The 27,181-nt window shown below is 40.7% G+C and overlaps 4 protein-coding genes across 5 annotated transcripts; 2 read left to right on the forward strand and 2 right to left on the reverse strand.

The window, feature by feature from the left end:
* Window positions 1-5,844: 5,844 nt before the first annotated feature.
* Window positions 5,845-10,777, reverse strand: tmem120aa (transmembrane protein 120Aa). The gene is made up of 12 exons (XM_067397714.1): window positions 10,560-10,777; window positions 9,541-9,659; window positions 9,337-9,453; window positions 9,014-9,073; window positions 8,719-8,814; window positions 8,013-8,102; window positions 7,845-7,910; window positions 6,980-7,041; window positions 6,798-6,890; window positions 6,645-6,709; window positions 6,334-6,402; window positions 5,845-6,204 (listed from the first exon to the last, which is right to left on the reverse strand). The coding sequence occupies exons 1-12, from the start codon at window positions 10,635-10,637 to the stop codon at window positions 6,094-6,096; spliced, it is 1,026 nt and encodes a 341-aa protein (XP_067253815.1). The 5' UTR covers window positions 10,638-10,777; the 3' UTR covers window positions 5,845-6,093.
* A 1,573-nt stretch (window positions 10,778-12,350) lies between these two features.
* On the reverse strand, window positions 12,351-15,250 carry styxl1 (serine/threonine/tyrosine interacting-like 1). Its single transcript, XM_067399197.1, has 8 exons — window positions 14,965-15,250; window positions 14,789-14,850; window positions 14,598-14,697; window positions 14,398-14,531; window positions 14,172-14,317; window positions 13,961-14,058; window positions 12,869-12,981; window positions 12,351-12,482 (listed from the first exon to the last, which is right to left on the reverse strand). The coding sequence occupies exons 1-8, from the start codon at window positions 15,065-15,067 to the stop codon at window positions 12,351-12,353; spliced, it is 888 nt and encodes a 295-aa protein (XP_067255298.1). The 5' UTR covers window positions 15,068-15,250.
* A 208-nt stretch (window positions 15,251-15,458) lies between these two features.
* prr11 (proline rich 11) lies at window positions 15,459-20,344 on the forward strand. Its single transcript, XM_067397715.1, has 10 exons — window positions 15,459-15,483; window positions 15,561-15,670; window positions 17,971-18,112; window positions 18,225-18,347; window positions 18,434-18,637; window positions 18,750-18,833; window positions 18,909-19,018; window positions 19,102-19,161; window positions 19,262-19,358; window positions 19,551-20,344. The coding sequence occupies exons 1-10, from the start codon at window positions 15,469-15,471 to the stop codon at window positions 19,590-19,592; spliced, it is 987 nt and encodes a 328-aa protein (XP_067253816.1). The 5' UTR covers window positions 15,459-15,468; the 3' UTR covers window positions 19,593-20,344.
* Window positions 20,345-21,206: 862 nt separating this feature from the next.
* On the forward strand, window positions 21,207-26,544 carry smg8 (SMG8 nonsense mediated mRNA decay factor). Of its 2 annotated transcripts, XM_067397713.1 has the most exons (5): window positions 21,207-21,273; window positions 21,353-22,928; window positions 24,570-24,715; window positions 25,337-26,206; window positions 26,324-26,544. In XM_067397713.1, the coding sequence occupies exons 2-5, from the start codon at window positions 21,404-21,406 to the stop codon at window positions 26,534-26,536; spliced, it is 2,754 nt and encodes a 917-aa protein (XP_067253814.1). In that variant the 5' UTR covers window positions 21,207-21,273; window positions 21,353-21,403; the 3' UTR covers window positions 26,537-26,544. The 2 variants fall into 2 exon arrangements, with proteins under 2 accessions (XP_067253814.1, XP_067253813.1); XM_067397712.1 differs by lacking the exon at window positions 21,207-21,273 and having other exon boundaries at window positions 21,297-22,928.
* The last annotated feature ends 637 nt before the right edge of the window (window positions 26,545-27,181 follow it).

Below are 27,181 nucleotides of genomic sequence, written 5' to 3' on the forward strand. Positions count from 1 at the left end.
TCCGGCGCGCCGCCTGAGAGCTTCATCCGCGGCCCAACGCCGCTCTAAAAGAGCGATTTCCAGCGGTTTTCACCGCTTTAAGAGCTTCCGCGGCCCTCGCCGCTCTAAAAGAAGCCACCCAATTGCCGTTTTCACGGCAGCGGCGTCTCACGATGCCCCGCCACTCATGTGGTACTTGCAGGGCCCCCCTGCACGACGACGATGGACACAGCGAGTGTGTCGCTTGCCTGGGCAAGCCCCACGCAGACGGCGCGCTCGCTGGAGACTCATGCACGCTCTGCGCGTGGCTGAGGCTCGCGTCCCTGCGGGCGCGGGTCGCCTTCTTCACTGAGGCGATCTCGCCGCTCGCGCCCTCCCCGTCTCCTTCCTCCCGCGGTCCGGCGAGGAAAAGACAGCGGGGTAGAGCGACTCAGCGCCAGGAGTTGAGCGAGCTCACGCCGGCCCAGCCCCCGCGTGCCTCGCCCTCTCCTCCCAGGGAACTCTCTCCAGTTCTGTTCTCTCGCCCTGAGCAGCGTCCCTCCGCAGAAGCGAGTGACCTCGTCTCATTCGGGGGAACAGACGACGAACAAGACGACTCCATGTCTCTTGCGGCTTCCGAAGCGGAAGGATGGGCTGGCGAGCCGGAAGACCCCGCTCCACCGCCTCCCTTGGAACCCATCGAGCATGGCCAGGGCATGGATGCCGAGCTCTTCCGCATCCTGTCTAGAGCCGTTGAAGAGCTGGACCTCGAGTGGGCCCCTCCAGAGGAGCCGTCTCGCAGCCGCCTGGACGAATGGTTTCTGCCAGGCCGCCGCCAAGCACCTCGCCAGCGTTCAGCGCCCTTCTTTCCTGAGGTCCACGAAGAGCTGACGAAGTCGTGGCGCGCTCCTTACTCTGCCCGCCTCCACACTACGCACCGCTCCGCCCTCACCGCCGTCGACGGCGCCGAGGAGAAGGGATACGAGCGCTTGCCACCCCTAGATGAAGCGGTGGCTGCTCACCTCTGTCCTCCCGCGGCTGTGGGTTGGAAGACGAAGAGGGCCCTTCCTTCCAAGCCCTGTCGGACCACCTCTACTCTGGCTGGACGGGCTTACACCTCGGCGGGCCAAGCTGCCTCTGCGCTCCACACCATGGCCATATTTCAAGCATTCCAGGCCAAACTCCTCCGCTCTCTGGATGAGTCTGGAATCGACGCGCCAGCCTTCAAGATCTCCGCAGCGCCACGGATCTTGCCCTGCGAGCTACGAAGGCTACGGCCCAGGCCATCGGTCGTTCCATGGCCAGCCTGGTCGTGTTGGAGCGCCACCTGTGGCTCAACCTAACGGAGATCAAAGACCTAGACAAGACGGCCTTCTTAGACGCCCCGGTCTCGCCTTCTGGTCTCTTCGGGCCTGCAGTGGATGGCTTCACTGAGCGCTTTACTGCCGCGCAGAAATCGTCTCAGGCTATGAGGCATTTCTTGCCTAAGCGCTCCAGCTCCGCTTCTGCGTCTAGCCGCCCCAGGACTGCGCCGGCTCAGCAGAACAAACCAGCCCCACCTGCAACACAGGCAGCGCCGCCCCAGGAGCATCGCCAGCGCTCGCGCCCTGCGAAGCGCCCTCCCTTCCCGAGGCGCCAGGGACCCCGGCCCAGGATTGTGCTGGACCCGGTGCCTCCGAAGTCGTCCTGATTCGTCGGACAGGAAGAGGATGGGGGACCGTCCCGTTACGACCGGACCACCCCAAAAGCTCCCACGGGTAATTTCCCCTCCGCCTCGTTTATTTCCGGGCGTGGGAAACATACTCCAAGTGACAGCTGGGCCCACACCTGTTGCGCCCACTCCAAACGCCGTTTTCACGGCGGACAAATTTTTACCTCATCACAAAAAGAGCAAATTTCCTCTTCCACCCCTCGCGGTGTACGACCCTCTCAACGGCGGTCTGTCACCCAACATTATTCAACCCCTAGCCACTCGGGCCGAGGCCTGGCAGGCCATCCCCGATGTGTCAGAATGGGTCATGGGGATCGTAAACCAGGGCTACTCGCTCCAGTTTGCACGACGGCCCCCCCGCTTCGCCGGGGTGCTTCAAACATCGGTCAATCCGGACGACGCTCATGTCCTCCGGGCCGAAGTCATGTCGTTGCTGGAAAAAGGAGCTGTGGAAATGGTTCCTCCGTCAGAGAGCGAGACAGGCTTTTACAGCCGCTACTTTCTGGTCCCCAAAAAGGATGGCGGTCTCAGACCCATCCTAGACCTCAGGCTTTTGAATCACTCCCTCATGAGACGGAAGTTCAAAATGCTGACGCTGAAGCAGATCCTCGCGCACATTTGCCCCGAGGACTGGTTCTGCTCGCTGGACCCTGAAGGATGCGTATTTTCACAACCAGAAAGCCCCCCTTCACAGACGATTCTTGAGATTCGCATACGAAGGGGAGGCATACAAATATACGGTCCTGCCCTTCGGGCTGTCTCTGGCTCCCCGCACTTTCACCAAGTGCATGGACGCGACGCTTTCCCCTCTGAGACAGATGGGAATCCGGGTTCTGAATTACCTCGACGACTGGCTCATCTTAGCCCGTTCGCGGAGCGAGCTGGAACGCCACAGATCCGTGCTCCTCAGCCATCTACAATGCCTGGGTCTCAGGGTCAACTTAGCCAAGAGCTCGCTATGCCCCACTCAACGAATTTCGTTTCTGGGAGCAGTTTTCGACTCGGTCCGTATGACGGCAGTAGTCTCGCCAGAGCGCGCCCTGGCAATTCAGCAGCTCACGGCATCTGTCACGAACAAAGCCTATCTCCCTCTGAAGTTTTTCCAGAGGCTGCTAGGGCTGATGGCTTCCGCCTCCCCGGTGCTGCAGCTAGGCCTTCTTCGGATGCGGCCTCTTCAGTACTGGTTGAAGTTCCGGGTTCCTCCCAGCGCATGGCGGCACGGCCGCCTATGTCTCAAGGTCAATCGGGCCTGTCTTCTAGCCCTGAAACCTTGGATGGATCCAGTATGGTTCCAACGCGGAGTCCCCTTACAGGCGGTCTCACGGAGGACGGTGCTCTCAACAGACGCCTCCAACTTGGGCTGGGGCGCTGTGTGCGAGGGCAGACCGGCCTTCGGCTCGTGGAGCCACGAGGAAAGCCATCTACACATCAACTGTCTAGAGATGCTAGCAGTGATGAAAGCCCTTCAGTTCTTTCAGGCTTACTTGACGGGACGTCATGTTCTAGTTCGGTCAGACAGTATGACGGTGGTGTCATACCTGAACCACCAAGGCGGTCTTTCGTCCAGCCGCTTATGCGCTCTGGCGAAACGACTGCTGGAATGGGCTCTTCCGAGGCTTCAGTCGCTCAGAGCGACTCATGTTCCTGGCAGGAACAATCTGGGTGCGGACATGTTGTCACGGAGCAACATCCCCTCCGACGAGTGGATGCTCCACCCCCAAGTGGTCCTCACGATCTGGGAGTTCTTCGGGAAGGCAGAGGTAGACCTCTTCGCCTCAGAAGACAACTCTCATTGCCCAACATTTTTCTCGAAGGAAGTAGATGCTCTGGCCCACACATGGCCCAGCACGCTCCTTTATGCTTTCCCTCCGATCGCACTGATCCCCCAGGTCATCAGGCGTATCAGAGAAGACCAGCACAGAGTCCTTCTGGTGGCCCCGCTCTGGAGGAACCAGGTTTGGTCCTCAGAGCTATTCAGGCTCTCTCTAAGAGCCCCGTGGCCGATTCCCTGAGACGGGACCTCCTCTCTCAGGCAAACAGAACAATCTGGCACCCACAGCCGCAGCTCTGGGCTCTGCACCTCTGGTCCCTCGATGGGAGCCGACTAGCCTCCCCGAGGACGTCCTAAATACCATTTCTCAGGCTAGAGCCCCATCTACGAGGCGCCTCTACGACCAGAAGTGGTCAGTCTTTGTTGATTGGTGTTCAACACGCAACATAGACCCTGTGGAGAGTGACGTATCTTCCATACTGTCTTTCCTCCAAGAACGCTTGGAAATGGGGCGCTCCCCCTTCCACGCTTAAGGTTTACGTAGCAGCCATTGCAGCGTTCCACGCTCCTATTGCTGGCCAATCGGTGGGACGAAACGGGCTCGTGATCCGTTTTTTGAGAGGTGCTAGGCGTTTGAATCCTCCTCGCCCTCTCACTATTCCCTCCTGGGACCTCTCGTTGGTCCTCAGGGCCTTGAAAGGAGCCCCATTTGAACCAATGGGTTCAGCCGACCTCAGGCCCCTAACACTAAAAACCGCTCTGCTACTAGCACTAGCATCGGTAAAGCGTGTTGGCGATTTGCAGGCCCTCTCTGTGAACCCTGCATGCCTCGAATTCGGGCCTGGTGACTCTAAGGTCGTTCTGAAACCTAGGCATGGCTACGTCCCTAAAGTGCTCTCAACTCCGTTTAGAGCTCAGGTCATCTCGCTCTCTGCTCTTCCTCCCTCGGCGGACGAACCAGAGCTGCAGCTACTCTGCCCAGTCAGGGCATTGAGGACCTACATAGACCGATCACAGTCTTTCAGACTGTCGGATCAGCTCTTTGTTTGTTTTGGCGGCCGCACCAAAGGGTCTCCGGTCTCGAAACAACGCATTTCCCGTTGGATAGTGGATGCTATTAACCTGTGCTACTCCTCACTGGGCACTAATTGCCCCATAGGAGTCAGGGCCCACTCCACTAGAGGAATGGCTTCCTCGTGGGCTTGGTCCAACGGAGTTTCCATCCAAGACATCTGTGAGGCGGCCGGCTGGTCTTCGCCGTCCACCTTTGTCAGGTTCTATCACCTCGATGTCCCGACCTTACAAGCTCGGGTCCTGTCGGTGTGATTAGCGGCTTCCAACAGGTCCCGCTTCCACGCCACCATAGGAAGTATCTTCCTTCAGTGTAACCATGGGTTCGGTTAGGCTTTGCCTCCGCTTGTCCTTTTGCCCCCCTCTGGGTGGCCAAATGCAAGCTATATCGTTCCCAGCCGTGGCACGGCGTGGTTGAATTCGTTCCCCATACGCAGTACGAGTGAAGTATCGAAAGGGAACGTACTCGGTTACTAACGTAACCTCGGTTCCCTGAGATACGGAACGAGTACTGCGTCACTTGCCGTGCCACGAGGCTGCGGCTCAGGGTCGTCGCTTCAGTCGATTGACACTGAAATCCTATGGCGAAACGCCTGCTTATATAGCCCTATACCCCGCCCATTTCGGCGGGAATATTCGCGCGCTTTGTCGCCATAGGCCGCGCAGCTATGCCGCGCCGCCATTGGTTCAACAACTTGTCTATGAGTGAACCAATGACGGTGCAGTTACACTGCGTTATTGAAAAAGGCTTCAGCAGCGGGGAAAAAGGGAGACCTTTCCCCATACGCAGTACTCGTTCCGTATCTCAGGGAACCGAGGTTACGTTAGTAACCGAGTACGTTATGCAGAGAATGTCATGCTTAATGAGGTGAATTCTTTACTGGAAAATGTGCTTAAAAATGCAGAGATATCTTTTACAATGATAAAATCATTGAATCTAATGTTCTGCTCAAAGCACTTAAGGGATATTTCCAATTCCTGAAATATTCAAAAATTCTTGAACAAATTTCCTAACATTAAGCCGATTGCACATGATTCTTACTCACTCAAAGGTGTTGACATAGACCTATGATGGTGAAGTCATGTGTTGACAGTAGTGTGGAACAATGCCAGTGAAAGTGTGTCTAGTGTTTGTCTTCAAGTTCTCTTCAACAAACATTAACTTGCGTTCTATTGAACTGTAAATATGGGCTAGACATTTTTCAAAAATGTACAAAAAGAAAACATGCGCACACTGTTATGATATTCTGATGTCATGACTTTCATTGACATATGGCGTGAAAAACGTCATAGCATTTTAGTTAATAACTAAAAAAATAAAAACCAAATAATAAATATTTTTATTTTAGGTTTAAGGGAAAGACATTTCATCCATTATCCTTTGACACGTTTACAAAAATCCTCACTTAGCAAGATTAAACCATGAACAGAAGAAGCACTTCTCTGACAACATTTAAGCAATAGTGTCATAAAAATATTGTACATTATTAAAACAATAATCCCATACACACAGACATTTAAAAAAACATTAATATAAAACAAATTGCTTTGATAAAGAGTTCAGTGTTTTTGTGCCAGTCATTTATAAAGCTTTAGCTTTGTCCTGATCCATGTATTTGTGGTAAACAACACCAAGAGTAGTGAAGAAGTTTCCCATGAACAAAACAAGGAAAGTAGAGCCACACATGAGAACCTAAGAAGAAAAAGGAAACAAATGAAACTTAACATTACACACACACACATACATTATATATATATATATCTATCCACATGAATGATATGCTCATGATGCAAACATTTTAAATTATTTTCAAACACTGACCTGCCACTCTTTCCATTCTGGAAGCTGGGCCATTTGGAAGAGTGTAATTCCATTATAAAGCTGGAAGAACTGGATATAGTTTATAAGACGTTAGATCGATTACATAAGAACCTTTCTGAACACCCATGTCAACATTTTATGTCAGCAATAAGCAAACTTTTACGCCATCTCTAAAGCTTTAAAAAACATATTGCTCTCTGTGCCTTTATAAAAAGTCTTTACCACAACGATGGCCAGAGAACAGGAAGTGAGCAAGATGATTGCATTTATTGCAAATAATCCAAGATTAACAAACACGGTATACAACTTACATGGCCCAAGAAAAGGAACGGCAGGAGAAAAGTCAGACCCCTCCACATCCAAGACTGAAACCCTTCTGATCATAAAGCACATGTCAAAACACAAAACATGTTAATAGATAGATCTGTAATATAATAAGAAAAAACTACCAGAAAACTACCCACCAACTGTAAGGTCCATGTTATGTCTTTCTCCAAGAGCTCTGAGTCTATATAAGCAGCCACTCTGGTAGTAGTACTGGAGAAACTGAACAAAATCTGAATGGAAAACAAAATAAGATTAAATAAAACAATGCATAAATCGTTATTACACAAAAGGGTTACTAAAACTTTAAGACTGATCTTACTTATGTACATGGAGTATGACAGGAACTGATTTCTGAATATCTGGTATAGTTCACCATCAGGCCTGTGAGACACACATGAACAGATATTCTCTCACTCTTTTTCTTTGTTCAACGAGCATTCCTACTTAAAACATTTAATTTTAAGTATTTACTCTATCCGATTAATCTAATTCAATAACATTTCACAGTGTTATAGAGTGTTTAAGGGTGTGTTGTGTTCACACTTGTAGTTTGGTTCTTTTGGTCCAAACCAAAAAAGAAAACGATACAATTAGTCCTGTGCAGACTGTCATTTATGCATTTAAAAATACAAAACAAAACAAAAAAAACAGTTTTATGAAGTATATTTTGCAACGGATCTTACCAAACATCTGAAACTATGCTGTGTACTGGGCTAAACACGCTCGTATGACTGTATTTTTACCAGCTGAGAACTTAGAAAAATGTTTAAAGGAGTCGAAACAGCACAAGGAATTCCTCTGTTACACACAAACAAAGATCTGTTGCAAAAGGTGGCGTTTCCGATGCCTGTACTGAACTGTAATGGGTAATCAAGCTCCTATGACGAGAAAAAACAAGTATGCTTGAGAATTCCTTCATTTTTAGGGTCGCATCTTGTGGCATTATGTCCTGTTTTTGGTCATTTAGATGTCTTTGGTCCGTTTTGCATTTATATTTCAGTCAATCCGCACCGGAGTGTGTTTGGAAGTGGACCACGACCATTGAAACAGTGGTTGTTTGGTGCGCAACAGGGTACGGATGGCAGCGTTCACAGTTATTCAAATGAACTGCACTAGCAGAGCAATCGCACAAGAGTTTGTTAATATTGAACCAAGCCTGCCAAGTGTGAACAAGTTATTCATACCAGGTCAGCATTACTCCAGAGAGAAAGGTTGAGACATAGTGTTGAAACACCCACCAGCCCTTGATCCTGAAATAAAAAACAAGTTTAGAAACTTTACAGTATAGCCTGTAGGATTGGGTTAATATATGGCAGGAATTAAATATTATATCATCATATGATTATTCTCACTTTGAGCCGTTATTAATGAGGATGCTCTCTCTTATTGTCAATGTACAGTAATACCACACCAGCAGGAAGTTGAAGAGTGCATCTACAACCCTATCAAAACACGAGAGTGCAAAGACAAAACTGATTATTTTACAACATGTATTAATGAGATATGAAGCATTACATATAATCCATGATAAAAAAAAAATCTGTTGCTAAAATATGATATTAAAGGGTTAGCTCACCCAAAAATTAAAATTCTGTCATTAATTACTCACCATCATGCCATTCTAAACCCACTAGACCTTTTTTTGTTCATCTTCGGAACACAAATTAAGATATTTTTGATGAAATCCAAGGGTTTTTTTATCTCCCAGAGAAAGCATCCACCGTCGCTTCATAACATTAAGGTTGAACCACTGTAGTCACAATGACTATTTTAATGATGTCTTTACTACTTTTCTACACCTTGAATGTGGTAATTTTGTTGCTTTCTATGGGAGATTAAAAAAAACTCAAAAATATCTTAATTTGTGTTCTGAAGATGAACAAAGAAAGGTCTTACGGGTTTGGAATGACATGAGGGTGAGTAATTAATGACAGAAATTTCATTTTTGGGTAAACTAACCCTTTAAAACTTACTCTCAACACCACTATTGTGAGTAAAAGTTCACACTTATTAGACTAACCTCTATTTTTTTCATATTTGGTAGCAACAAACACGTACCTGTAACTGACCAGAAACCGGCAGGTGAATGAGAACAACAAGAGCAGACTAGTCAAGTATAGTTTGAACTTCTCATACTCGTCTTTATAGGCAAACCTGTAATATGGAGAAAAACAAAACAAGTCTTCTGAAGCAGGCAGATACAAACCACATGACTCATTAACATCACTGCACTTCATGACACCACAATGTTAAAACATGATGATCACTTGTTAAGACCAATGTGGTGTTAAAACACACCATTTTTTAAAATGTTTAAATAAATAAAATTCTGCTCAAAGTTCTGAGAACTTACTTGGCCTGCTTGTTAAGGAGTGTAACATTTACATTTCCAAGAACAAGACTGAGGTATAACCTGGAAAAATCCAAGGTAAAGTATTTAATGTTAGCATCTGGTATTGGCAGAATCATTGTATGTGTTTGAACAAGGCAGATTACAAGTCCACACATCACTATCCTTCCGCTCTTCATAGTTTACTGAAAATACACATTAATTTATCATTGAATTCTTTACCACACCTTTAGTCTACAGTTGTAATAATGTCAACATAGAAATGGAACAGGCAAATACAAAGTGCCATGACCTGCTTTGAATAGTAAATGCTGATAATGCCTTACTCATTTTTCTTTGGCAGGAAGGCCTCCATCTCAAAAAAGACATTTGGTCTTTCTTTTATGGAATCTTGGATCTCGTCTATTTTATTTACATCTTCTGGATTCACTGTGGCTTTGCATCTATGAAAGAAAAACGTTTGAATATATGGTACAAGTCTGGTAAATAACATATATTTTTAACTGAAGCATATAAAAGTTATAACTAACTCCTCCAGGGATTCAGAAAGGTCCTTTAACTTTTTCCTCTGCCGTGCAATAGAAGAGGAACAGCTGTCCTGTAATTTTGAAACCTCCTCCAGCTTCTGTTTGTAAAGTCGATGTGTTTCCTGTTCAACACATATAGACATTAGAATTTTAAGCAACACTTTATTTTATAGTGTCGTTGTTACATGTATGTAGTACTGTAGTATTAACATTAAAATGTGCATAATTACATACAACCAAACACTAATCCTAACCCTATATTAAGTACATGTAGTTAATTAATATTACCCAGTACTTAAATGCATTACATTGTAATAAGGACATCTTAAAATAAAGTTATCTGAATTTTGTATAAGGTTCACTGACAAAGAGTAATTTTAATATTTTTTGTGGAGCTAACAGTCAAGAAATGTATGCATGTACATATATATGAGCTTATTAAAAGACTTTTCTAATATTATTCTGTTTAATAAGAATTAAAGCATTATTTAACGAAATTAATAAAAATCTAACCAATATTAGACAACTTTAGGCTATTTAGAAAATGGAATTTTTTTCAAAAATGTAAGAAACCATTATTATTCCAAAGCTAATATTTCTATAACTAGGCACATGTGGTATTAACTAACATTAGATATTTTAAAAGATTTTTTTATGATATACAACATTATGATTTGTCACTTACCCATTCACCTTAACATAATGCAAACAACTTAATATAATACATAATATTATAATTATATATTTGTGGTTATCGGGGTGATATTTATTAGTAACTAACTAAAAAAATATCTGCTTTCTAATTTATGGTACCACTGTTGTACTGTTTATTTGTAAGGATTAAATTGCTAAGCAGCTTGTTCTCAAAGCGGAAGCGTAGCATTGAATTTCGATAGATGTGTGAATAGAAATAATTAAGATGTAAATAAAACAGTTAAGAGTAGTGTTTCAGTAGTGTGTGATATCATAGTTCAGAGCGGTCGTGTTATGTGATTAGCACTGGAAAAAGAGAGACTCCTCACCTGAACCTGTTGATAGTCTTTTTCCAAGTCCTCCCATTCTTGTAAACATTCGATCAAACCAGTCGGGTTAAATAACATTTCCAGAGAGCGTATTTGATAAAAGATAGTGTTCCCAGATAAGAGTGAACAGAATAACGGTCTGTTCTAACCGTGTTGGAGCAGCTTGCTATCTTGACGGACGTCTGTCATGTGAACGAGTCTTCACAACTAGCGTAGCCAATCAGAGACGGATTCTGCCACATACTGAAACGCCCCTCCCTGTAAACTGACCAATGAGCGCTTTCCAAACAAGACAAAAACGTCATATAGGCGGTGTGCTGTTAGCCCACTGACTGACTGACTTCCCACAGAAGGGAAAGCAAAGCATGCCAGCTGTGAATGACCAATGTTAAGGACAGTGTTTGAACTGTAGATAACCTCTTATTATGTTAAAGCAATGATGAATTGTCAGTAAATTTAGAAAATCTTTATTCAAATTACAATCCTCCTGTGTGTCATTGGACCAAATGTCCCCATAAAGATAGTAATACCAGACATGTTTAACCTTGTGGGGACATTTTTCATCCCCATGAGAAAAAGACAACTAATAAATCATACTAAATCCAGCTTTCATACTTGAAAATGTAAAAATGGTTGGATCTTGGATCCTTATTAGTTTTTAAGGTTTAAAATCCAATGGGTTACACTAAGTAAAATGATTTTAACAGTTTGACAAGAAAATTCCAGTTATTAAAGTAACATATAGTAACACGGAAGAGAAAATATTTTTAGTTGCACATATCCACTTAGTTTACCCAAAAATCAAAATTTTGTCATTTATTACTCACCCTCATGCCGTTCCACAACCGTAAGACCTTCATTAATCTTTGGAACGCAAATGAAGATATTTTAGTTGAAATCCGATGTCTCCGTGAGGCCTGCATAGAGAACAATGACACTTCCTCTCTCAAGATCCATTAATGTACTAAAAATATATTTAAATCAGTTCATGTGAGTACAGTGGTTCAATATTAATATTATAAAGCGACGAGAATATTTTTTGTGCGCCAAAAAAAAAATTGTGATGGCCGATTTCAAAACACTGCTTCAGGAAGCTTCGGAGCATAATGAATCAGTGTATCGAATCATGATTCGGATCGCGTGGCAAACAACAAAACTGTTGAAATCATGTGACTTTGGCAGTCCAAACAGCAGATTCAACACGCTGTTTCATTTATGCTCCGAAGCTTCCTGAAGCAGTGTTTTGAAATTGGCCATCACTATATAAATTGTTATTTTGTTTTTTTTGGCGCACCAAAAATATTCTCGTCACTTTATAATATTAAGGTAGAACTTCTGAACTTGCATGAACTGTTTTTTAAATATGTTTTAGTACTTTTATGGATCTTGAGAGAGGAAATGTCATTGCTCCCTATTGCAGGCCTCACTGAGCCATCGGATTTCAACAAAAATATATTAATTTGTGTTTCCAAAGATTAACAAAGGTCTTATGGGTTTGGAACAACATGAGGGTGAGTAATAAATGACAGAATTTTGATTTTTGGGTGAACTATCCCTTGAAGACTACTATATATGCACTGTGCACTATTTGACATCTTAACACTTTTTTGTACATTCTACTATTGTCTATGCAACATGTTTATGGGAAGTAGTTTATTTTTTGCTTTTTAATATTACTTTATTTGATATATTAATATGTAAATAAAAACCTATGATTCATCAGTGGCTGTAGCAAGCCACTGAATATGAATGTACACAGTGATGCACTGTTTCTGTTAAATTTGGTTATTGTCAGTAGTTGGGTTCTGAAATATCTGTCACTCTTGTCCCAACAGTGTGAAGTTCCCAGTCAGAAAGTTGCTGCACAAATCCTCGATTTGGCCTCATGTTGGCTTTGCACTGCTGAATATGATTCCACGCCTCCTAAAATATTCAGAAATCACAGATGACAAATAGTAATGGGATAGTTCACCCAAAAATGAACATTTCATCATCATTTACTCACCCTGAAGATATTTTGAAGAATATGGGTAACTAAACAGTTGATGGGCCCCAATGACTTCCATAGTATTTTTTCCATACTATGGAAGTCAGTGGTGCCCCACAACTGTTTGGTTACCCATATTCTTCAAAATATCATCTTTTGAGTTCAGCAGAAGAAAGAAATTCATACAGGTTTGGAACACCTTGAGGGTGAGTGATGACACACATGATGACAGAATTTTCATTTTTTGGGTGAACTATCCCTTTAAGAAAGCATCTGCCAATAACATCAATACAAACTCTAAATGCAAAAGTAAAATCATTACCTTAAGTGTGTATTTCAGGTGATGCATAATATATGCCATTGCTACAGCACAGCATCGGCTTCTCCCAAGAGTAGAGAATATCAAAACAGAAGAAGCAGTATTGATATGTGAACCTGAAATGTTTAAAAGACCCACAATCAGTTCAAATTGTCATAGCTGTTTTAGATATTTAAAGGATTAGTTCACTTCAGAATTAAAATTTCCTGATAATTTACTCACCCCCAGGTCATCCAAGATGTTTATGTCTTTCTTTCTTCAGTCGAAAAGAAATGAAGGTTTTTGAAGAAAACATTCCAGGATTTTTCTCCATATAGTGGACTTCACTTGGGTACAATGGGCTGAAGGTCCAAATTGCAGTTTCAGTGCAGCTTCAAAGGGCTCTGCACGATCTTATATAGCGAAACAATCGCTCATTTTCTAAAAATAAAAATAAAATTTATATAAACATAAATGCTCGTCTTGCACTGCTCTGTGTTGCATCCATGCATGACGTAATCACATTGGAAAGGTCAAGCGTGATGTAGGCAGATGTACTGATCCAGTGTCTACAAAGCGAATGTGTAAAGACTAAGTCAAACTCCCCTTACATAAACAGAGAAAATAACAATGTCAGACGATTTTGAAGTTGGAGGAGAAAATGAGATGGAGTTTTCAAGTTTTCACCCTACTGCCGTACTTCCGCCTAGGTCACGCGTGACGTAGGCGGAAGTACGGCAGTAGGGCGTGACGCATCGCAGAGCAGTGCAAGATGAGCATTTGAGTTTAAAAAGTAAATACATTTTTTTTTTTTTTTTTAGAAAATGACCAATTGTTTCACTAGATAAGACCTTTATTCCTCAGCTGGGATCATGTAGAGCCTTGGAGCTGCAATTTGTATCAAGCCCATTGTTCCCCAAGTGAAGTCCACTATATGGAGAAAAAATGCTGTAATGTTTTCCTCAAAAACCTTCATTTCTTTTCGACTGAAGCAAGAAAGACATAAACACCTTGGATGACATGGGGTTGAGTAAATTATCAAATTTTAATTCTGAAGTGAACTAATCCTTTAAGTTATTGTTCAACCACTAAGCAAAAAAATCTCCCAGTACGTACCAATAAAAACACACATTCTCTCAAATGAAGTGGCTAAATTTGCCTCTGGAGAATCTGCAATTCGGACGTGTAGGACAGTGCAGTTTGCCTTTTTAAACCTAGTTTGCAGAGTTAAGATTGATTATAAAATTCCACAGGAAGTGTATTCTTCCTTCTTATAAATGCTTATCCCTACATATGTAAATAAATATGAGATAATGGGTTGGCTCACATTAGACTGCATTCATCAGAGACATTGACAAGTGCATTCAGCTTCAGATCTTTAAGGATTTGAGGGTTTGTGGCCTGCCTATAATCACCCATGTAAAGCTGGCCAGGTAAGATTTCCACAGGATAGGGATTCAAGCTCTCCAATTCCTATTAAGGAAAGTATTTTGATCATTAAATGTGTTTATAAACAGCAAAACACTTAATTTATTATCTATTAAAAATGATACCCTAATACTGTAAAGAATCTTGTGCGTTCTTAGGAAAGGATAGAGTGCAGAAAACTTCTCATAACCCCCATTAAGAATCTGAACAGGAAAGCGGCTCGCTTTTTCTAAGCAGTCTGCACAGTCTATGGCCGGTCCTATAACAAAAATACAGTTAGGAGGTTTTCAGAGATTATAAAATGTTAGAAAAGGTAGTGTCTTACCTGAATCTAACAGAGAATGTGTATTGCTGTCATAAACAATGATGTACTTCATACTATCAATCTCAACATCCATGGGCATAATAAACTTTCCGTCAAAATCCTTTAAAATTGGCAAACAAAATAGATTAATGATGTTCTGGCATTCTAACAGTAAAGGACAAACTTTTGGATAAAACAAAAATGAGACATACCCATTTTGCATTTCTAGCAGTAATGATGTGACTTAAGTTATATGATTCTGCTGCACGTGTATCTGAAGAGATAAGACTATTATTATTATAATAGTTCAACTTTCACTTTTATTTGTTGGTGTTTGAATTAGCATTACTGTCAGTATTTCAATAAAGAATAACTTTTTAATTCTTACCTATCAGAAAAAGGTAGTTGCTCTCTGCAAGCCTTGGTAAATGAGTGTATTGATTTAGGATGTTGTACAGTTTTGTTGCCTCACAGAGAACTTTTCCAGCCATTAGTTACAGCTTGAGCACAGAAACTGTGGCTGTATGTATGTCTCGCAAAAAAAACGAAAATGGCTAAAAAATTACAAATTGTCACACTTATATCTTTTAACTTGAGGTTTTGAAATATTATTGCTCGAAACGTTTCTTAAAACCTACAAGACTAATTTGGTGCTTACAATCAAACTGCGTATTATATTGCTCATAGACATAGATGATTGTTTACGCTGCTGCTATGGTAGCAGACAAACCCCCGCGGTGATTGGCTGAAAGCTTTGCAAACCCTTTCCGTCTTTCTTAACCAATCGAATGGTAAGACCCGCCCCCTTGCACTTCAGCTGCGCTCCTATTGGAGTGTAAACAATAAGGAACTATTTTCAAAATCAGGCGTACAGCTGTTAGCAGCTGTGGAGATGGGAGGATTCAGGGTATGTTGTTGCTGTTAATTAGTTAATTCGGTGTTTAATTACCATCAATCATTAAACGATGTGTATTTCGTGTCCAGGGCCTCGGCTGTGACTTTCTGCGGCGGAGGAAGAGAAATGGTAGCAGCCGACGCTGGGCGATGAAGAGCAAGAAGCCACTTGGGGCTTCTGCAGCACCAACGGCCCCTGTGTGAGTAACTGCATAATCTCTATATCTGCAAAACGCTCTATATACAGTGGTTTCATTTGCACTTATAGTATATGGTAGGATTATACTCCTTGCATAATGTCGATATATATATATATATATATATATATAATATAGGGAAATTATTATTCTGTAATTTTATAATTAACTGATTCTATATAACTGATATTTACATATATTGCACAAGACAAAATAATACATTTGTTTGCTGAAATAAATATAGGCCTATTTATAATAAATTTATTATTTGTTATGCAGTATTGATCAAACACTAACATTTTATGGCCTTATTTTTAAGACTTAATGGGATATTTCACCCAAAAATGACTGTTCTGTTATCATTTACTCACTCTCATGTTCAAATTCTGTTTGGTGACCATTGACATCCATTGTATTGACAAAAAAAAAAAAAAAAACCTGAGGCATTTCTCAATATCTTTTTTTATTTTTGGGTGAACTATCCCTTAAAGACTTTAGACTCTCAAGCTTTTTAATACCCAAAAATTCTTCCAGATTCTCCAAAAGAGGTATATCCTGTAGGGCTGTCAAATGATTAATCGCGATTAATCGCATACAAAATAAAAGTTTGAGTTTGCCTAATATGTGGGTGTACTGTGTGTAATTTATTATGTATATATATAAATACAAACACATTAATGTATATATTTGAGAAATATTGAGTATGTATGTATTTATATTTTTATATAATTTATATTATATATAAATAAAACTATTTTGTACATAACATTTCTCTTAAATATATTTGTGTGTGTGTATATATATATATATCAGTACAGACCAAAAGTTTGGAACCACTAAGATTTTTAATGTTTTTAAAACAAGTTTCGTCTGCTCACCAAGGCTACATTTATTTAATTAAAAATACAGTAAAAAAACAGTAATATTGTGAAATATTATTACAATTTAAAATAACTGTGTACTATTAAAATATATTTGACAAAGTAATTTATTCCTGTGATGCAAAGCTGAATTTTCAGCATCGTTACTCCAGTCTTCAGTGTCACCTGATCCTTCAGAAATCATTCTAATATGCTGATCTGCTGCTCAAGAAACATTTATGATTATTTTCAATGTTGAAAACAGTTGTGTACTTTTTTTTTCATGATTCCTTGATGAATAGAAAGTTCAAAAGAACAGCTTTTATCAGAAATACAAAGCTTCTGTAGCATTATACCTTACCGTTCAAAAGTTTGGGGTCAGTAAGAATTTTTGTTTTTATTTTTTTGAAAAGAAATGAAAGAAATGAATACTTTTATTCAGCAAGGATGCATTAAATCAATCAAAAGTGGTAGTAAAGACATTTATAATGTTAAAAAAGATTAAATTTCAGATAAACACTGTTCTTTTGAACTTTCTATTCATCAAATAATCCTGAAAAAAAATATTGTACACAAATATTTTGTACAATTGTACACATTAAATGTTTCTTGAGCAGCAGATCAGCATAATAGAATGATTTCTGAAGGATCATGTGACACTGAAGACTGGAGTAATGATGCTGAAAATTCAGCTTTGCCATCACAGGAATAAATTACTTTGTGAGATATATTCAAATAGAAATCAGTTATTTTAAATTGTAATAATATTTCACAATATTACTGTTTTTACTATTTTTATTTAAATAAATGTAGCCTTGGTGAGCAGAAGAAACTTCTTTTAAAAACATTAAAAATCTTAGTGGTTCCAAACTTTTGGTCTGTACTTATATAATATATAATATAATATTAATATATATAATATTATTATACATAATAATAATAATAATAATAATAATAATAATAATAACACACAGTACACCCATATATATTATGCAAACTCAAACTTTTATTTTGTATATGATTAATGGCGATTAATCGTTTGACAGCCCTAATATGCTGTAAACCAGTGTTTCTCAACCAGGGATGCATGGACCCCTAGTGGTCCTTGACGTAATGCCAGGGGCTCCTTAAAAAAATATCTGAATATGAGTATTTGTATATTTTGACATTTGACATGTTCCCATAAAAAAAGATAATATAATATAACTGATTATAAGTCAACTAACGTAGTAGTAAATTTATACTCGATTGCATTTGGTTGTCACAAAGACATTAATGATACCAATGAGCCAATATTATTCTGGGGTCCTTGAGGATGGTTCTAAATATGACGGGGGTCCAAAAAAGTTGAGATTCACTGAAACTATGAAAATAAGGTAAACTTATAGGCCAACTATTATTCATTTATTTATTATACCTTACTTTGTTAATACTTTCACCCAGTCCAGACAACAAAACAAAAGTGGACATTATGGAGGAGACAAGTGTTCAAGCCACTAAACAACTGTCTTCAACACTAAGTATTAGAGCTATGTTTTCTGCAGTTGGAAGTGTTATGCAAAAATGCAGAAAGACAATTAATCAAGTAAGATTTAATTTTATTTATATAATATATATTTTTTTTTCACTTATTAAAGTTCAAAAGAGTGAGTTTTCTGACTTTTTCTTTTTTCTTATTTCTTTTTTTTTTTTTTTAGATCTCTTGTGGCTTCCTGAATGTCTTCCTCTTCTGGAGGGGCTATGCAGAAAGAGTGGAATCCCTTCACCAAAAAGTAGAGGAGCTGCAAAGGGAAATATCACTATTGCATTCCACGTTGAAGGTTTGAAGAAACATTTCAGCTGCTGATCAAAAGAATTTTCTTTATTTTCGAAGTACCTGTAATGTGTATAAAATATTTATTTTTAGCTGTCTCAAGAAGCCAAGAGTTCAGGTGGTCATCGTGAAATGCCTGATGGTGTTCAGCACTCTACACCTCCGACTCTCTCCCTTCCTCCTCCTCCTCCTCCTCCACCACCACCACCACCACCTCCTCCTCAAATTCTGTTGACACTTGCAGCTCCGAAAGTGTCCTTAATTCCCAAAAAAACAGCACAAACTAGCTCTCTGAAGGTAATGGTTTATTACTGCTGTCATATATAATTGTTCAGTTCGCTTTGCTTGTTGAGGAAACAAGCTATGGAGGTTGGCACCATTTTCAGTTTCCCCTTCTGTCCCCTAATAGAAGCAAAATGGCCCTGTTGCTGTGACTCTTCGAGATATTCAAGCAGTGCGATTAAGAAAAGTGACTGTAGGCCAAAAAACTCAGGTGAGTGAAAGATTGTGTCCTTAGTTGTCCATTGAATCCTGCAGTCTATATTTCTGACTGCATGTTCTTTTACAGATGACTCCAGAGAGAAGATCACCACTGGTCACACTTGCAGACTTGCAGAAAGTCCGTTTACGACGCTCCAATTCTAACCTTCCCTTAAAGTTTAGGTCAAGCCTTAGCAGGTGAAATTCTGCATAATAAATGTATTTATTTTGATTTAAAGCAATGCATTCATTTTTGCTTTCATTTGTGCTGTTCTCTGTAGGACGCCAACCAAAAATTCTATGAATCTTCGGGTACAGCTCCGAAAAGTCAACTTGATGAGGCAAGATCATCTTTTTACATTTTTTGAATTTGAGCAAAGATAAGCCTAAAACTGAAGATATCACATCTAGCTTAATACTTGTCACATGGTATATTCTCAGGAGTCCTGGTGGCACACCGCTGTGTAACAAAGAGAATGATGTGATGGATTTAAGCGTGGATCAAAGTATGACCAAAGGGTTAGGAAACAAGCATCTGGTATGTAACAGCTATATCATGAAATGAATCATAGTAATGGTATTTAATTTTTAGAACCTAACTTTCCCATTGTTGTTTTAAGATTACCCTCTGAGTCTCTTGGTTTCTTTTAATAAAAGATTATTTTATTTAACAATATAAATCATTAATTTATGATCTGAAAAATCTCTTATTTTGTGTACAACTTTACAGAATGCTTTAACAAAAGGACTATCACCAATCAAGTCTTTCTAAAGAAAGAAACGGACCATTTTATTGTTGTACGTTGTGTTTTGCATGGCCTTTTGTTAATAGTCTTGTGTTTTTGCTTGTTTTTACATGTTTACTGTGACTGCTAAGAGCTCCTACTGGTTCTCATACTGTCATGTTACTATAATTATTTTAGTGACAGGACAGTATTTTGTTACTTGCTGCTATGTTATACTTGTGCTTCTTGCTGCTTTTATATCAAACACCCTTTTTAAAGACCCGTTTACAAGCATAAAGAACAACAAATGCACAGTGTATGTATGAAAATTTAATAAGCATGAATATGTCTTTAGATAGTATTCTTTGTATAATTGGTAGAACTGTGTAATTTAAATATGCAGTTCAATGTTACTGAATATGATTGTGGAACATGTGAACTGACTTTGCTATATTTTACAGCCCTTCATACTGTTGAAGTTTGAAGGTGAGAAGTCATTGCTCCATAAATTCAATACGCCACTGATGTCTTATGTGTGCGGTAAAACTTGAAGCCCAACTCAATGTTTTATTTCTATGTTTTACTGTTTGTTTACAGGTGGTCTTTGAGTGCCACACCAAAGTGATTTTTTTTTTTTCATGTCTTAATGTTTTATTTTAAGGGTCTTTTGCAATATTTTTCTCAAGCCACTTTTATATGTATATAAAAAAACATTGCAATGAATTCAAAACGTTTAATAAATACTGGACCTACACAAATTGTATGTTTTTGATTTACAAGCTAGTGCGTTTGGATAAAGGCTTATGAAATATACAGTGTTATTTGTAGACATTATTTGCTAATATGTTGACTTGGATTTTATTGTTTTATATTTTTAATTTTCATTTTAGTTAGTTTTAGTGGTCTTATGTGCTTTTGTAAAATGTATATAAAAAAAAATATATATATATATATATTTCTATTTAGCTTTTAGTTTGATTTCAGTTTGTCATATTAGTATTTAAACTTATTTCAGTTAGTAACTTATGAATACTTTTAGGTTTAGTTAACAATAATACCATTTTTAAAATTATAAGACTAACACTATTTTTTCACACACACACATATATAATATATATATATATATATATATAATTTAGCTATTTATTTTTGTACATTTTAAAGGGTTAGTTCACCCAAAAATGAAAATTTTGTCATTTATTACTCGCCCTCATGCCGTTCCACACCTGTAAGACCTTCGTTAATCTTCGGAACGCAAATTGAGATAGTTTTGATCCAAATCCAATGACATCTCCTCTCAAGATCCATAAAGGTTCTAAAAACATATTTATGAAGCTTCGGAGCTGTCAAATCAGCAGTTCGGAGCTCCAAAGTCACGTGATTTCAGCAGTTTGGCGGTTTGACGCGCGATCCGAATCATAATTCGATGATTCATAACGCTGCGAAGCTTCCTGAAGCAGTGTTTTGAAATCGGCCATCACTAAATAAGTCGTTATTTAGTTTTTTTGGCGCACCAAAAATATTCTCGTCGCTTTATAATATTAATATTGAACCACTGTACTCACATGAGCTGATTTAAATATGTTTTTAGTACATTAATGGATCTTGAGAGAGGAAATGTCATTGCTGGCTATGGAGGCCTCACTGAGCCATCGGATTTCAACCAAAATATCTTAATTTGTGTTCCGAAGATCAACGAAGGTCTTACGGGTGTAAATTGGCACGAGGGTGAGTAATAAATGTCAGAATTTTCATTTTTGGGTGAACTAACCCTTTAAACTGCAAATTCATGTATCCGCTCCACCAGGACTCTTATTTTGCGCTGAGTTCAACACAAGCCACGCCCACTTGTTTCAAAATGGCGGTGCCCATGAATATTGGAGCACTGTTGCAGTCAGAAATAATAGAAGACACCGGCGACAAAGATGAGGGCGTTTGCGTATTGGGCATATTTGGGAAAAGCGCAATGCAACCCGGATCAGCCAAAGATTCTCTCATAAACACCTTAGCAGATAAACACATCTTCTCTCTCTTTGGGAACGACGACACTGACAGTCCAGGCGGAGGAACATCGATGCAAGCATATTATAATCAGGAGAACCGCGTGCTGTATCTCGTATTAACATCTGTTTTAGACAACCGCCAGCTTATTCGCGCGTGCGAGTCGCTGACGGTCGGTTTGGGTCATGCAGAAGCGCATGAGTTTTGGAAAACGGCAGAGAAGGACCACTGTTTGCAGCTTCTGTATCTCTTCTCGCTATGCCATGTTCTTCTGCTGGTTCATCCCACATGTTCGTTCGACGTCACTTACGATAGAATGTTTCGCGCTTTGGACGCGCTACGTCAGAAAGCGCTTCCACTGCTGCGCGCTGCGATTAAAGATTCACCCATATCAAAGGAATGGAAGTTAAACTGCCGGCCGTGCCCTCCACGTCTGCTATTTGTGTTCCAGATGAACGGAGCTCTCAGAGTGGGCTCCTCTGGCATGGGTGGGAATGGGACTGATGGTTCTGGAGGGGATAAACCCAAAAAACACTCCCCTAGAAGGCGGCTGCAGCATGCTCTGGAAGATCAGATATACAGGATATTCAGGAAAAGTCGTGTACTGACCAACCAGAGTAGTAATTGTCTCTTTACAGTTCCAGCCAACCAGGCTTTTGTATATGTAGTGCCAGGACCAGACGAGGACCCTATCAGCTCTCTGCTGGGTCACCTGCGGTCCAACTGTGTCCTCAGAGAGAACGAAGGCGGTCCACCTGTGCCCGGGCAAAGGCGGTACCAACAGATGAGGCACTCTAACAGACAGCCCTCTTTCAATGTGGAAAGCAGTCTTTCCTCAGGAGGGCAGTTGGTGGACTGCACTTTAAAAGAGTTCCTTTGGCAGCATGTCGAACTTGTATTGACCAAGAAAGGTTTTGATGACAGTGTAGGTCGCAATCCACAGCCATCCCACTTTGAGCTGCCCACTTATTCCAAGTGGGTGCATGTTGCGTACAGACTTTATCAGGTCATGATTGAGAACAGTGAGGATGATGCAGCTGAGATCTCCCTCAAGGTGCAGGGTCAGCTGAAAGTGCTGGAGGGGTTTCTTGACGCAGATGCGAAGTTCTCGGAAAACAGGTGTCAGAAAGCATTGCCCCTGGCTCACAGTGCGTACCAGTCAAACCTTCCTCATAATTACACCACCACAGTGCACAAGAATCAACTGGCACAGGCACTGCGAGTGTACAGCCAGCATGCAAGGGGGGTCGCCTTTCAAAGATACGCCTTGCAGCTCCATGAGGATTGCTACAAGTTCTGGAGTAACGGGCATCAGCTCTGTGAGGAGCGCAGCCTTACGGATCAGCACTGCGTGCACAAGTTTCATCTGCTGCCAAAGCCAGGTAAAGATGCACATAGATTACATTTGCACCTGTGCATTTGGTAGATGAAGCAACTTATCCAAAGCGACTTAAAGGGTTAGTTCACCCAAAAATGATATTTCCGTCATTCATTACTCACCCTCATGCCGTTCCACAACTTAACATAAATTAAGATATTTTTGATGAAATCCCAAGAGGTTTTTTTATTCCCCATAGGAAGCAACGCAATTACCACATTCAAGGTTCAGAAAAATAATAACGTTGTTAAAATCCATGTGAATACAGTGGTTCAACCTTAGGCCGTGTGTCCACCTAAGCGTTTTTAGCCAGCTGAAAACGCTAGGCGCTCTGCTTAAAACGCCCGTCTTTGAGCGCTTCTGCAGCGTAGCGTTTTTTTCCGTTGAGACGCTTTGTTGCTATGATATGGAATATCCGCGGCACTGTTACTTATAACGGATTTTGCAGGTAGTTTGTTTCAGGCTAAAAATGTTCACACAATGTGGAATAACTTGCTATGCATGTTCGGAGACCAGCAATATTAATTTCTCATCCATTTTGTTTCTGTTTCAGCAAGAATGTGACAGTTGGTCGGAGTTGTATTTGTTCCGCCCCTCCTCCACTCTGATTGGACGGCTGGCTAAAAAGTGACAGTGATGAGCGCAGCGTTTTACTCAAAGTTGAACATTCTTCAACTCGAGGCGACCTGTAAAAAACGCCCAGCTCTCAGCGCTTGAGCGTGAAAAAGACGCTCAGCGCCTCGTTACGCTCTCGGCGTTTAAAAAACGCGGCGTTCCCATTGAAAACAATTGAAAAAGTACGCTTGGAGCTGGAAAAAACGCTTAGGTGGACACACGGCCTTAATGTTATGAAGCGACGAGAATACTTTTTGTACGCAAAAACAAAAGGAGAATGACAGGGTAGAGAAGAAATTGTTAAATTAAGTTGTCATTTTTGTTTGTTTTTTGCACACAATAAATATTCTCATCACTTCATAATATTAAGTTTAAACCACTGCAGTCACATGGACTATTTTAACGAAGTCTTTACCACCTTTCGGGACCTTGAATGTGGTAATTACATTGCTTTTTATGGGGGATAAAAAAAAAACTTTTGGATTTTATCAAAAATATCTTAATTTGTGTTCTGAAGATGAACAAAGGACTTAAGGGTTTGGAACGGTGAGTAATTAATGAAAAAAATTTCATTTTTGGGTGAACTAACCCCTTAAATTGCATTGAAGGTAAGGTAAAAGAGTGTTCTGAATTAAACGTTAGTGATGCCAAGGTTGTGGGTTTGATTCCCAGGGAATGCAAGAACCAATAAAAATGTTTATCTTCAATCCAATGTAAGTCGCTTTGGATAAAAGTGTCTGTTAAATGCATAAATCTAAATATATGTGGGATGCTGTCAGTTACCACAAAATAATTTAGACTCTTAGCACAGTTTGTAAAAATTAACAGAAAACGTTTCGATAGACAGAAATCCAATTTCCAATGGAAGTCAATGGAGCAATAGGGGATGCGACACTCCATAGATTTTCATTGTGCAATAACTGTCAATGTTATGTTACTAAACTGGTTGAGGTTACAAAACTTTACTGTGTAAATCAACAGCATATCATACAATATACTACCATAAACCTCTATTTTGTTCACATTGCAGGAGAGAAGCCAGAAATGGACCATAACCCACCTATTCTATACCACAATAGCAGGGGTCGCTCTACAAGTTCCTGTAACTGTGGTAAGAAGCAGTCTCCAAGAGAAGATCCATTCGACATCCAGGCTGCCAACTACGACTTCTATCAAGTCAGTAACTACAAGTTTCTTCCCTAAATATTCACTACATACACTTTAAAAGGTTAGTTCACCCAAAAATCATATTTCTGTCACTAAGTACTCACCCTCAAACCCGTAAGAACTTTGTTCATCTTCAAAACACAAATTAAGATTATTTTGATAAAATCTGAGGGTTTCTGATCCACACATAGGCAGCAACGTCATATGTACCTTTTAAGGCCCATAAAGGTAGTAAAGACATCGTTAAAATAGTCCATGTGACTACAGTGGTTCAACCTTAATGTAATGAAGCGACTAGAATACTTTTTGTGCGCAAAAACAAAACAATAATAACGACTTTATTTAACAATTTCTTGTTGTTGAATAAAAAAAAGTATTGTCACTGTAGTCACATGGACTATTTTAATGATGTCTTTACTACCTTTCTGGGCCTTGAAAGGTGCAATGACATTGCTGCCTATGTGGTTCAGAAACCCTCGGATTTCATCAAAAATATCTTAATTTGTGCTCCAAAGATGAACGAAGGTCTTACGAGTTTGGGACGACATGAGTAATTGATGACAGAAATTTCATTGTTGGCTGAACTAACCCTTTAAAACTGTTTTTAATCATTCTGTCATTCATTCTTAGATGCTTGAGGAGAAATGTTGTGGAAAGTTGGAGCGCATCAATTTCCCGGTGTTCCAAGCCAGCACACCTGACCCTGCTCCTGCCAGCGATGAGGTGCCCAGACCTGTAGAGGTACCTCCATCGGGCGAAGCTGATCGTCTAAAGGAGAAAGAGACTAGCACTCACACACCTGGTGAAAGCACAAGTCTAAGTCTCGCCCTTAGCTTGGGCCAGTCAACGGACAGCCTTGGAACATATGGTGATGGAGCAGAAGGACAAGAGAAGAGGCCAAGCTTGGTGGACAGACAGCCCTCCACTGTGGAGTATCTTCCTGGCATGCTTCATTCTGGATGCCCAAAAGGACTGTTGCCCAAGTTCTCGAGTTGGTCCCTTGTTAAACTCGGTCCAGCTAAGGCCTATAACAGTCTCACTGGTTTAGAGCAACCTGGATTCCTCCCAGGCTCAGCTTTCCTCTTGCCCTGGGATGTTGTCATTCGAAGCCGATCAGAGGAAGATGTGGGATCGCTTGAGCCTCTAGATGGAGGCCCAGCCTCCTGGCCAGCACCAAATAAAGCATCCGCTGGAAAGCGAGGCAGCGCTGGAGGAATCGGACGAGGGCGCAGACGGGATGATGTAGCTCGTGCTTTTGTTGGTTTTGAGTATGAGGACAGCAGAGGGCGCCGCTTCTTTAGTTCTGGCCCTGATAAAGTTGTCAAAGTGCTTGGGCAAGGTGGACCAAAGGAACCTGCAACCAGATGCTTAAATTCTGACATGCCTTTATACATTCACTCTCCAGCTCAAGGACGAGGGATCAAGCCACACTACGCTCAGCTGGCTCGTCTTTTTGTCGTCGTTCCTGATGCTCCTCTTGAGATTGTCCTAAACCCACAGGTACAATATGTTAATAAGTGCATAGCCAATGAATTTAAATAAGTTATTCACAATAATTACCACCCATATTTTCTCCATTGAAGTATGCTCTTCTGTGCTTCGCTTTCTCTTTCCTAGGTCCAGCCAGGTCCCCCTCCCTGTCCTATCTTCCATCCGGAGCAACCTGAGGTGGTGCTGCCCCCTGATGGACTCTGGGTGCTACGCTTCCCTTATGCCTACGTGACAGATCGTGGACCATGCTACCCTCCGAAGGAGAACCAGCCGCTGGCAAACTTCAGGGTGCTGAGAGGCGTTCTGCGTGCCAACACTGCTAGTTCAACTCCACAGTAACAAAAAAACACAAATTCTGCACTTAAAAGCACCATTGAGACATCCGTAGGACGAGGACATGATTTTCTCTTGATATTAAGCGTTTTGTTTTCACCATGCTTCTTTGCATTTTCTTGTGGCAGTATTTTTGAACACATTTGTACAAACAATTGTGGCTGTAAATACAAGCAATCAAATTAAGGAATGGTGTGTTTACAGTAAATAAAAATGCAGTGAGAAAAAAACAAACAAGGTGAACAGTGTCATTTCAAAACTAATACGATTTTAAACTGTAATTACTGGAATGTGTACACAAAGTGCCCACTCCGGATTTTCTGTTTTGACGTCATAATTTTTTTTTTTTTTTTTTTACCGAGGTAAAATAAAATAAAATGCTTTAACACTCGTTCTTTAGAAAGGATATTGAAATATTAATCTATTTCGATGTAAAAGCATCACATTTATTTAAAACACAGAGTAAAAACACGACACACAGAGGCGCTATTTAGTTATATGAACTGATTATGTACATCTTTGACGTTCTCACTTAATTAAAATACAGACTGGCAATTGTAATATCTTAAGAATACTTTATATTCTGAGTTTAAAGTTAACTAAGACTTACTTTCGCTCTTAGTTTTAGTGCTTACAACTGACACATCACAA

This window comes from Chanodichthys erythropterus, chromosome 10 (genome assembly GCF_024489055.1).
Source record: "Chanodichthys erythropterus isolate Z2021 chromosome 10, ASM2448905v1, whole genome shotgun sequence".
Taxonomy (NCBI): Eukaryota; Metazoa; Chordata; class Actinopteri; order Cypriniformes; family Xenocyprididae; genus Chanodichthys; species Chanodichthys erythropterus.

Bases quoted from the DNA above. Each gene is read 5' to 3' on its own strand.
- smg8 (XM_067397712.1), top strand. From the start codon at position 21,335: ATGTATCCGCTCCACCAGGACTCTTATTTTGCGCTGAGTTCAACACAA. The intron at 22,929-24,569 runs GTAAAGATGCAC...TTCACATTGCAG, and splicing joins TCATCTGCTGCCAAAGCCAG to GAGAGAAGCCAGAAATGGAC. The intron at 24,716-25,336 runs GTCAGTAACTAC...ATTCATTCTTAG, and splicing joins CCAACTACGACTTCTATCAA to ATGCTTGAGGAGAAATGTTG.
- prr11 (XM_067397715.1), top strand. The intron at 15,671-17,970 runs GTGAGTAACTGC...ACTTTCACCCAG, and splicing joins GCAGCACCAACGGCCCCTGT to TCCAGACAACAAAACAAAAG. The intron at 18,834-18,908 runs GTGAGTGAAAGA...GTTCTTTTACAG, and splicing joins CTGTAGGCCAAAAAACTCAG to ATGACTCCAGAGAGAAGATC.
- tmem120aa (XM_067397714.1), bottom strand. From the start codon at position 10,637: ATGTTATTTAACCCGACTGGTTTGATCGAATGTTTACAAGAATGGGAG. The intron at 8,815-9,013 runs GTAAGTTCTCAG...TCCATATTACAG, and splicing joins CTCCTTAACAAGCAGGCCAA to GTTTGCCTATAAAGACGAGT. The intron at 7,042-7,844 runs GTATGAATAACT...TGTGTCTCACAG, and splicing joins TCTGGAGTAATGCTGACCTG to GCCTGATGGTGAACTATACC.
- styxl1 (XM_067399197.1), bottom strand. From the start codon at position 15,067: ATGGCTGGAAAAGTTCTCTGTGAGGCAACAAAACTGTACAACATCCTA. The intron at 14,532-14,597 runs GTAAGACACTAC...TTTTTGTTATAG, and splicing joins ACATTCTCTGTTAGATTCAG to GACCGGCCATAGACTGTGCA. The intron at 12,982-13,960 runs GTACGTACTGGG...TAAACATTTCAG, and splicing joins GAGAATGTGTGTTTTTATTG to GTTCACATATCAATACTGCT.